This window comes from Pholcus phalangioides, unplaced genomic scaffold, assembly GCF_987345545.1.
Source record: "Pholcus phalangioides strain wild (caught in Gottingen) unplaced genomic scaffold, Ppha-v1.0 ptg000015l_1, whole genome shotgun sequence".
NCBI classification, from domain to species: Eukaryota; Metazoa; Arthropoda; class Arachnida; order Araneae; family Pholcidae; genus Pholcus; species Pholcus phalangioides.
Window position 1 is genome coordinate 77,712,844 of NW_028301608.1, and position 9,952 is coordinate 77,722,795.

Genomic DNA, 9,952 nt, shown 5'->3' on the forward strand with positions numbered 1-9,952 from the left:
CCAGTGGTTGCAATTAAGATTTTTTGTTTCATACAAATGTAAAAGGTCAAAAATTGATGATTGTGAATTTTTATAGGCTTTCAGCACTCCTTGGTATCTTTATTCTAGTCCAACAAATCATCACTTAGTATTCTTTCTACTTGAAATATTCAATAATATTATCCAGTATCAATTCGATGGTAAGAACTTTTACTCTATCTCTATTTCCAAGAAATTCAAGTTATTGTCTACTCTCGTTTTCAAACTCATGAAGAAAAATATACATTCTTTTATTACCTTATATATTTTTTTGCGTGTTAAAAGTGTGATACTCGCTATCAAAACATGCTCATGGATAGTGCAACACTTTTTTCCCTCCGGGGAATAACTCCCTGGTATTAAGGAAATGTTTCATTCATTCCTGAAAATTGTGTATAAAACTTGTGTAAAAACCGCCTGGCAGTCGAGTGGTTAGGGAGCTAGCCTCTCACTGTGCAGGTCTGGGTTCGAATCCCAGTTCGGGCATGGATGTTTACTAACACTAACAAATTCCCTGGACGGATCATGCTGATCCCTTGGGAATACATGAGGATCACATTATTAAAAAAAAAAAAAAACTCATATTGTGAACATGTATTCGGAAACAAATTTTTAATAACGTGCTTAAAATAATGGAACTATTTTTAATTAGTTAACATTTTCATGCACAAGAAGTTGAAAAGAACTTATTATTTTTTGCTCATAATGTAGGGTATTACGAGCTACTGTCCTATGATTCTCAATTCCATGCCAAGTCAATAGGCAATATTAATAGAAACGAAGGCAAGTTTCAAGTCAAAACATTTATGTAACAGCGTTACTTGACACAATTACATTTTAGTATTCAAATATCACCAATTAAGTTAATTCCGATTTCGTATTTTAAATTTCATAACATAAAAAGTCTCTTGAATAAACAAGAGTGATCTTACCTGATACGGCCTTAGACAATCCACTCTTTCAGTAAGACATCCTAATGTTCACCAGGGCTATGATAAAAATTGAGTATCCAGTCACTCAAGGGAGACAGACAGACAGACATGACAGCTTACCGTCCAGAGAGACCATCTTGGGATATATTGCACTCTTTCTTCAAGGGAGACAGTTCACAATGGAAAGTTCAGCTCAGGAACACGATCAATAATGGAGAACACCTTTTAATGTGGAGCTAGTTGAATACACCGAATCATATCCAACGACTTTACATGAAGACGTTTATCACCACGTGAAGTCATGCTCTGAGAAGCTGGAGGGTCAACCATTTTCTAGAACTTATATGTAGATATGGCTCAGACAGTTATTTCGTAGATCATCCGATTCTTTCAGTTTCAGAAACTACTTCATCTCTATACTCTATTTCATCATGACTAGAATATGTACTAAATTTTAGGAAAGTGACTAGTAAAAATAATTAAAACAACTACCCGGACCAGCTGGAGTGGCTAGACTGCGCTCAACACTAAGAGATTATTTTCACACCATTAGTACTTCAAAAACAACAACAGTTGTTAATAGTTAGCAGCCCACCCGCTACAATGACCGAATGTGTGAAGAAATGTGATCTTTCAGTTTTCTCCAAGGCTATAGTTGTGAAGAACTGGTTTGTTCTCGGCCCAATCTGGGAACTCGTTACGTCCAGCGTACGAGGAAAACTATCTCAATGCCATTCATCCTGTTTTACACAGTGACATGTTTCAATAATTATTGGAAGTATTACTGTTTTTTGGATGACAAAACAAGTTCAAACAAGACAAAGGAAGTTGGCTGGACTTCCCCACGATGTCAACAGGACTATTATGGGTGGGATCAAAGAATTATTGGCACCAACGGAAGCCAGTGGTTGCCTTCCGCTAGTGAGACAAGGTATTTCACATAATATAACACATTCTGATTCTGGGGCAAATTATCTACATTAGCCAAGGTATCAGTGTATAGTGAAAGAAATATAATAGGTGTATTGGCTTCTAGTGCTGTTGCAGAGGAGTGAAAGTATTAATTCCAAGTATTTTTTAATAAACTATTGTAAAACCTATTGTTTTAGAAGTAGTTTTAAAGTTTTGTGTCATATATATATATATTTTTGACTCTTTATTGCAAATTCATTTTAAATTTTTTTATAATTATGGGCAATTTTTTTAGGGAATTCGAATCTGGTTTACACTATTATTCGCAAGCGTAATGTTTTTCATTCACTTGCTAATCTTCCTACGGACCGTGGAACTATACAGAAGTCTATGAACAAGAGAAATCAAATTGTCCCTTCAACAAGCAGCATGAGTTTGAATAGTTCAGTTTCAGTTGCTAATATCCCCAGTATGGAAGGCTCAACTCCTGCTAAGCCCGCCGAAAAAGGAACTCTAAATGCAACTTTGGCTGCAACTCCACGTAAGGCATTTTCTTCTCCTGTACAATTTTTCTCCCCATTTGTACTGGTGATACAACCTTTTTCGTATTGGTTGAAGCATATTGTAACTCATATGTAGAAAGTTAGTACAAGTGAAATTTTCGGTTTCTGTTCCTAAACTTTCACCAACATTTCATTTCAAGTTACTGCAAAAAATAATTTGTCACAACATGGTGGCATCCGCATAATGTAATTTTCACAAAATAAGCTTCCAGGTTAGTCATTGTCTGTTGGTACAAATATCTTTTCAGGAATAGATAAAATGACAGAGAGAGAACAAGCTCATCCTCCAAGTGCGTGCAATAGTCCTGTTGATCCACAGCCATCGTCAAAAAGTAATGAAACTGATGAAGGAGTAGATGTTGGTAGTGGTAGTAGTAATAGTGGACAGCAAGCAATAGTTACAACTCCACAGGGTTCAGAGCCTGAAGGTCAGGAAAGTGATTTGAAAGAAAAAAACAGTTCTCCGTCACCGGAGGAAGAAGAAGAAGAAGAAGAAGCAGCTTCAGAACAAGATGAATATACATCGAAGCAATCAAAGATTGATGTAAATAGTAAAAATTATATTTTTGATTTCATGTTATGTGAATCAATGAATGCCAATATCTTGAATATTTTATTTTCAGAATAGGCTGTAAAAAAAGATCTGATGGACCAAAAACTATGAATCCTAATGTGTTTTGGCATACTATGGATGTTTTCTTAAGAAGATATGTATAACCTTTATCAAATTGGAATGCCACTTAGGTTGGTCACTGCATCTTCAACTCCTAGTTTTTCTAGTAGAAAATAGAAGTTCTAATCGACTGCAGTAGTCAGTTGAATTTTTTTTGTGGACTTGGTAACTTTTCCTTGAATGCCGACATGTCCTCTAAAGATGACAACCAGTGTGTCAAAATGTATTAGAATTTACAATTTCTCCCCTTTGCTCTTTGCCCTTATCGTTGGTTCTCTTTTATTGTATTATCAGGTAAAGGATTCCAATACTTACTCCAAACCATGCCTTAACATGCATTAAAAAATTTAGTTTCTTTGTCATGTCACAAAGTACAGTCAAATCCTGTTTTAACGAATATTGCTATAGTGAAAATTTCGTTGTAACTAACATTTTTTCAAACCCCCAGATAAATTTGCGTAGGAACAATGAGATTCCTTTATAATGAAATTTCATTATAACAAAATGATTTCTCTGGTCTCTTGGCATTTGTTATAACAGGATTCGACTGTAATACCATTTCTATGCAATGAAGTAATCAATATCAAATAACAACCAACAACTTGGCTTGTTATCCTGTGAGTTGATAGCTTTTGATTGAAACCAAACATTGTGTTTTTGCTTCAAGCATTCACCACCGCTGAGTCCTACATTGTCGATGAACTCTTCTGGGTCTGAAGCTATATCTTCGGCTGCCGGCAATTTTCAGAGAACTCGAGCTCATTCAACTGTAAGCTCTGCCTCGGTAAGATCATTGTCTTCTTTGGCACCGGGTCAGTGGCTACCTACTTCAGAGTGGGTTACTTCGTGGAAACAAAAGCTTCCTCTGCAAACTATTATGAGACTTCTGCAAGTGCTTGTGCCACAAGTTGAAAAAATCTGTATAGATAAGTAAGAATTCTTTTGTTGATTACATTATTTTTCCTATTTTTTTTTATTGTAGTGGTTCTCAAACTCATGTTCATCTGCAGCTCCCTAAAATAGTTTGATAGGTATTTTCCCATATAAAAAATCTACTTCAAGCCAATTTATACTCATAAATCAATGTCTCTTGCTCACCGTGATGTCATTGACAAAGGTTGGCAACACAACTTTGTGAAACACTGGTATAAAAGAATGATTCCCCTCCCCCATCAAAATAATAAAATCTTGGTTCCATTCAGATTTAATTCCCTTCATCCAGCATTAGAAATTAAAAATAAAAGTCACTTGTCCCATGGACCAGTATATACGAGAACCTACTGATTCGCAGACATCATGAGTGGTCTGCTAAACGAAAAATCTCTTCTGAATAATAATAATTCATTTTCCTAAATATATTGTCATTTAGAAGAGTGGTATACCGCCAAGGGGTGAAAAAAGCTATAAAAACAATTACAGCTATGGTCAAACCTCATGAAGCTACCACTGTAGACTCTGTGGCTTTATCAATAAGCAAGCGTGGATGTTTGAAGAGGCGTTCCTTTCTAAATTACATTTTCAGAAAAATTTTGCAAAAGATATTTGCTTCTAAGAAAGTATAATATACTGAATATATATATATATTTTTTGTCAAGATTCAAACAGCAACATTGATTATGAAATAATTAAAATAAAATATCTCCAAATAAGTGTACATGTTTTTTTTAGCATATTCAGCAAAAAAAAAAAAAATATTTTCAGTTTTTGCAACGTTTTTCGCTACTGGTCCCAGAAACTACCACAATTTTTTCTCGGTAGTCAGATTGTTTAATCGTTTGTCTCGGACCAGCGGACCACCAGTGATTTTGAATGCTGCTTAATCATTTTGATCCTTATTTTGCATTTTTAGATGCTTATGCCTGTCTTTTGCAATTTAACTTTTAGGGGACTTACAGATGAAAGTGAAATATTGAAGTTTTTGCAGCACGGTACTCTTGTTGGACTGCTGCCAGTTCCACATCCTATATTGATAAGGAAATATCAAGCTAATAGTGGAACTACCATGTGGTTTCGTACATATATGTGGGGTGTCATCTACTTGAGGTAAGTGAATTTGTCAGTTAGATCAGCATTCTAAACCACATATGCACTTCCAAACATTTCCATGAGGAATTTATTATGAATTGGTGCATGGCAAGAAGTGTAGTATGTATATCAGGGCTGTGGACAAATCTCCAATAGTTCACATACCCCAATTTAAAATAATTGAAGATAGGAAATGGTAAACACAGTAAGAACCAAAAACAATCATATCAAAACGTAGCAAATACTAAGGCTGTCAATTTGAAAAATGATGTTAGTGTCCAATTCACTCCAAGTAGTTGAAAAAAGCATTAGTAGATGTCACTTAACTTGTTGGTCTATAGTGCCTGAAACTTGTTTCATCCTCGCCTGTAAAATATGTGATGTACTAACTGCATTTACCATTCCTGGTCTTCAAATTCATGCCTGAATCTAATAAACTAATGTTACCTGCTAGCATCTGTATGTGGTTGGAAAAAATACATGCCCCGCAAAATTTTTATGTGTCAGGCAATAGATTTGTCCAGCCCAGATGTAAAAATGTGTTTGAAGCAATGCATGTTGTGTCTGAGGTGATATCGCATCAAACACAATATACATATCTATCCTCTAAATTGGAAATGAACATGATAGACTTATGATTTTTTGCATTTTGTAAGTATTGCATTGTGAGGGTTCCTGCTTTCTGTGGAGAGCTTTTTTTGAAGGGGAGACAGATTTGAGGTGCATTTGTTCCTGAAAGTTTGAAAACTACAAAAAAAAAAAAAACCCTCCAGCTTACCGCCTCTGTGATGCTTACGAAAATCCAACAGGTGCCCTCACAATGTTAGGTCATCATATATATACATAACTGTATGCACAAAAATCTGAGAAATATTTTGCAGACTGGCGGGCAACTGAGAGTCAGAAATAAAACCCAATAAAGATACACACGTTTATTAAGTCAAAAGTTTTAGTAAATAATATACAGTATTTCTTTGACTATCTGCCATAGTGTGTATTTTTTAAAACATAGTTATTGACAATTGTGCCATTTACATTGATTCAGCACTTATGTTAATCTTGTTTTTTTTTCTAAATCTATCAAATTAACTCTTTGCCAAAGGCACCATGTCACAAAAAGGAAATTTTACAGGAGAGCTGTTTAAAGATTTTTTTTGTATGTCTCTATGGAGCTTGCTTTATAAAGTGAATATCTTTGTTATTTATTGAACTAGGACTTGGTATCCTATACCCCTATGTGTAGTGTAATGAAAGTACAGTAGACTTGTGACTATCCGGTCTCTGTACTATCGATTGATTAGAAATTTATCTTTTAACTAGGCACTATTTTTTATTTAATACATAATAATTCTTTGTGATTCAGAGCTGCATAAAAACTGGTTTTGGAGTGTGGCTATGCAAAATCGACCATTAAAAAAAGCTCCTGCGCTGTACTAGTCATACCTCAAAACTTGACCGGTTTTTGCACTAGTTAGTGTGTAAGGTGAAGGGACATTGCATTTTAAAAGAGCTCTAAAAGGGAAGAAGCCCTCAGTCATCAAGGACTTTTAAAAAACTAAAAACTGTGAGTTTTGACTATTTCATCTTAGGCCTACCTTTTGAAATTTGTGTTATCATTTACCAATGAAGAGTGAAATAAATTTAAATAACTTTTGTAGGAATTAAACTTATATTTTACGTTAATGTTTTGTTTATTTTAAAAGCATACAGCATGTGTGTTAATACTGTAGTTTACTGCTTCCTCCAATTAAGATAAGTATAAAATAATTTATTCTAAAATCTAAAATATGTGAAATTTTTCTATTCTTGGACCATTAATTCTGTAATAAATTTTTGAAATGTATAGTTAGTTTAGTACAGAAAGCTTTATTAAGTACTCACCTGTACTTAGAGGTCAGAAAATATGAGTAGGAGCTGGTTTTGATATAAAAAAGGCGTTTTTGATGGTATATGGATGGAGGTAGGAAGTGAGCATTTATAGAAGTCCAGCCTATCAGGCTTTTCTGTTATCCAGCCCGCCCTTCTGTCACATTAGGCTTATGAACAAAACTCATGTGTATAATACAGAGGGATACAAATTACACTAATTGAAATTTTTTAGATTGGGGCCATGTAAAAATCAAATTTTTTTGCATTCCACCTAATTTCTTTTTAAAAAGTGTTTTTTTTTCTTTTTCGGTTGTATCTGGAATACACGGTTAATTTACGATATCTAATTTTCATATTTGTAGCGCTCTCAGTTCCATTTTTGGTTAAAAGGACATTGCTATGCATTTTTGTACACGTGTTACATCAATTTAAATAATTTAAATGCTATCTTGTGTTTGTAATTGGAGTTGCTGAATTGGTGATATTTTCATTGTAAAAAAAAAGCACTTTTCTTCCTTACAGAAATTTGGATCCTCCAGTTTGGTATGATACTGATGTCAAGTTATTTGAAATCCAAAGAATATAATCTCTTGATTGCGACAATGGACACGTGAATGATTAATTATGGCTTCTGGATCATTGATAATGATAACATGTAATGTATATGTATGTGTGCATGTATATATATATATATATATATATAAATATATAAACAGCTTTAACTCTATGTTGTTTTCTGAATCATATAACTCACAAAATGCTCTGTCAAATTGGTGATTTATTAAATTATGCTAAGATACTCACGAAAAAAGAAGAACGGAGTTTCGTGATTTCAAAAATTTACTTTGATGCATCTAAAGTGTTGAGTAATTGAGTATCACATTTGTAATCTCATGGAAACATTTACTGTTCTTTATTTCTTATTTTAAAATAAACATACAGTAGTATCTCAAGTTACGAGTGCCATACTACTCAGACCTATGAAGCAGCCATTCTGATGTAGATATTCCATCGAAACTTGGTATATACGCTATATAGACCATGTAAAAGGAAAATTCAATAAAAAAAATGCCACTTACTCACCTGTTGGTTAAAAATTTAACTTTTTTCTTTATTGCATAAATCTCTCTCTCTCATGGTTTCATTAAGATAATTAATCCTGAAAATTTGGCTGTATTTGGGAAGTAAAGTTCCTCAGAGTACACAGGAACTTTAATTATAATCAACCTGTATATGAGCTGTAAGTGCTTTAACTTGTGGACAAATATTCAACTAACAAGCTTGATATGCTTGAGCGAAAATTCATTTGGTATACAAAGGCTCTTGTTTTCAACAAGTTGAAGTGAATAGCGATTGTCAGACTGTACTGGTGTCGTAAGCTACTTTCGTTCCGCAGTATTACACCATCCACCATACTAATAAGTTTTTATATGACTATTCATATTGTGGAAATTCACAGCAAATTGAGAATCTCCATTTTGAATGGGAAGTTTGTTTCAAGACAACAAGTTTCTCATGAATTAGTGTAACTGGAGGCAGAGGCACCAACATGAAGAAAACATTGGAGGGCCTGAAAAAGTTGCTGGTCATCCCGTATATACGGGACTCAAGTGCATACTCAGAAAGAGGAAAGTGTATCACATTGTTTTTTCAGAAATTATCAGGGGGCCTTAGCCCCCTTACAAAATTTATTGGAGGGGGCTCAAATGACCTCAGCCACTATGTTGTGGAGCCTATGACTGGAGGTGCCACTGTAAAGATATGACTTTGCCTTGCCTTAAATTGAAAAATATGTATTAATTTATTTGTTAACAATATGGGCATGTATCAAAGCATTAATTGTGTATCAGTTGATGTTTGCCCATTTTCAAAATTTTTACTCCTCGTTGAAATTAATTGGACAAGGAATGATTAAATGAAAATGTCCTGAAAGTCTCTGATGATAATACAGGGTATTCGTAAACTGTTTAGAAAAAATTGGAGGGGTTATAGTACCTGTAAAGATGAATAATAGTTACAATATAGCCTATGGTTGCCATCTATTCACCCCTGCATATGCCTCTGCTTTAAAGAACAGAGGGTTAATGTGTAGCACCAAACATTTATATTTGCCCAGGGCCTGAACATATGAGGAACAGTCCCTGTTCATGTGCCTCCACAAGAAGTCCAGGGAATTTAGGTGGTGGACGAGTAGGTCACGTCACAGGTCCACATTGTCCAATCCACCGTCTGGGATATGCAGCATTCTGGACATTCCAGACAGCAGTGTTAAAGTGTTCTAAGGCTGCATCATGCAAAAACCACACGTCTCTCTGTGTAGTGAAAAATGCTGCTTCTCTGGCAGAGCAGAAGTGCAGTTGCAAAAGTGAGAACTTATGCTAGTTGGATATGTTTCTGAGTTTATCTTTTCTGACAAATTTTAGATTTTGACCGTAGGTTCAATTGTAAATATTGCTTGCCTTGATGGGTCCTCTCACCCTTCCACCTTGGGTGTGAAGGAGAAAGAGATTACATTGGGCAGAACACATGCACAAGGTCGAAAAACAAAGTAAGCCTTGTGCTTTTAAGAGTGACCAATCTTTCATAGTGTTGTTTATCTCAACCATAGAGACTAACTTTCATTTTTTCAGATGCTTTCTGAGGAGAGGGTGGCAAACAAGTCACAGTGACAGGTCCAACCAGCAAAATGAGTGTTCTAATGTGTGAAATTCGGTAATAAAATTTGTTGGGACATGGGTACGGAGACATCATGAGTCAAAACCACAACCACCTGCACTCAACATTCCAGAATATTCATTTATGGCATGACCTAGATGTCTTACATTATACAAGGCTTGGTTGACCTTCAACATGATAGATCTACATACACAAGAAAATTCAGGCATTAGCTCTTTTCCACTCATAATATGGGAGACAGCTGGTGTAGCACTTTTCAAACACAAAACACATATGCACACACA

General features: G+C 34.9%; 1 protein-coding gene across 2 annotated transcripts in view; it reads left to right on the forward strand.

Annotated features, from left to right (window-relative positions):
• Window positions 1-7,709, forward strand: part of LOC149076734 (protein HID1) — a 31,690-nt gene extending 23,981 nt beyond the window's left edge. For both annotated transcript variants that reach the window (XM_089244370.1, XM_089244371.1), the window contains 6 exons: window positions 77-179; window positions 2,158-2,403; window positions 2,674-2,969; window positions 3,766-4,028; window positions 4,983-5,141; window positions 7,515-7,709. In XM_089244370.1, coding sequence (XP_089100496.1) covers window positions 77-179; window positions 2,158-2,403; window positions 2,674-2,969; window positions 3,766-4,028; window positions 4,983-5,141; window positions 7,515-7,578 — 1,131 coding nt within the window. In that variant the 3' untranslated portion in view covers window positions 7,579-7,709. The remainder of the gene's footprint in view (window positions 1-76; window positions 180-2,157; window positions 2,404-2,673; window positions 2,970-3,765; window positions 4,029-4,982; window positions 5,142-7,514) is intronic.
• Window positions 7,710-9,952: the final 2,243 nt, after the last annotated feature.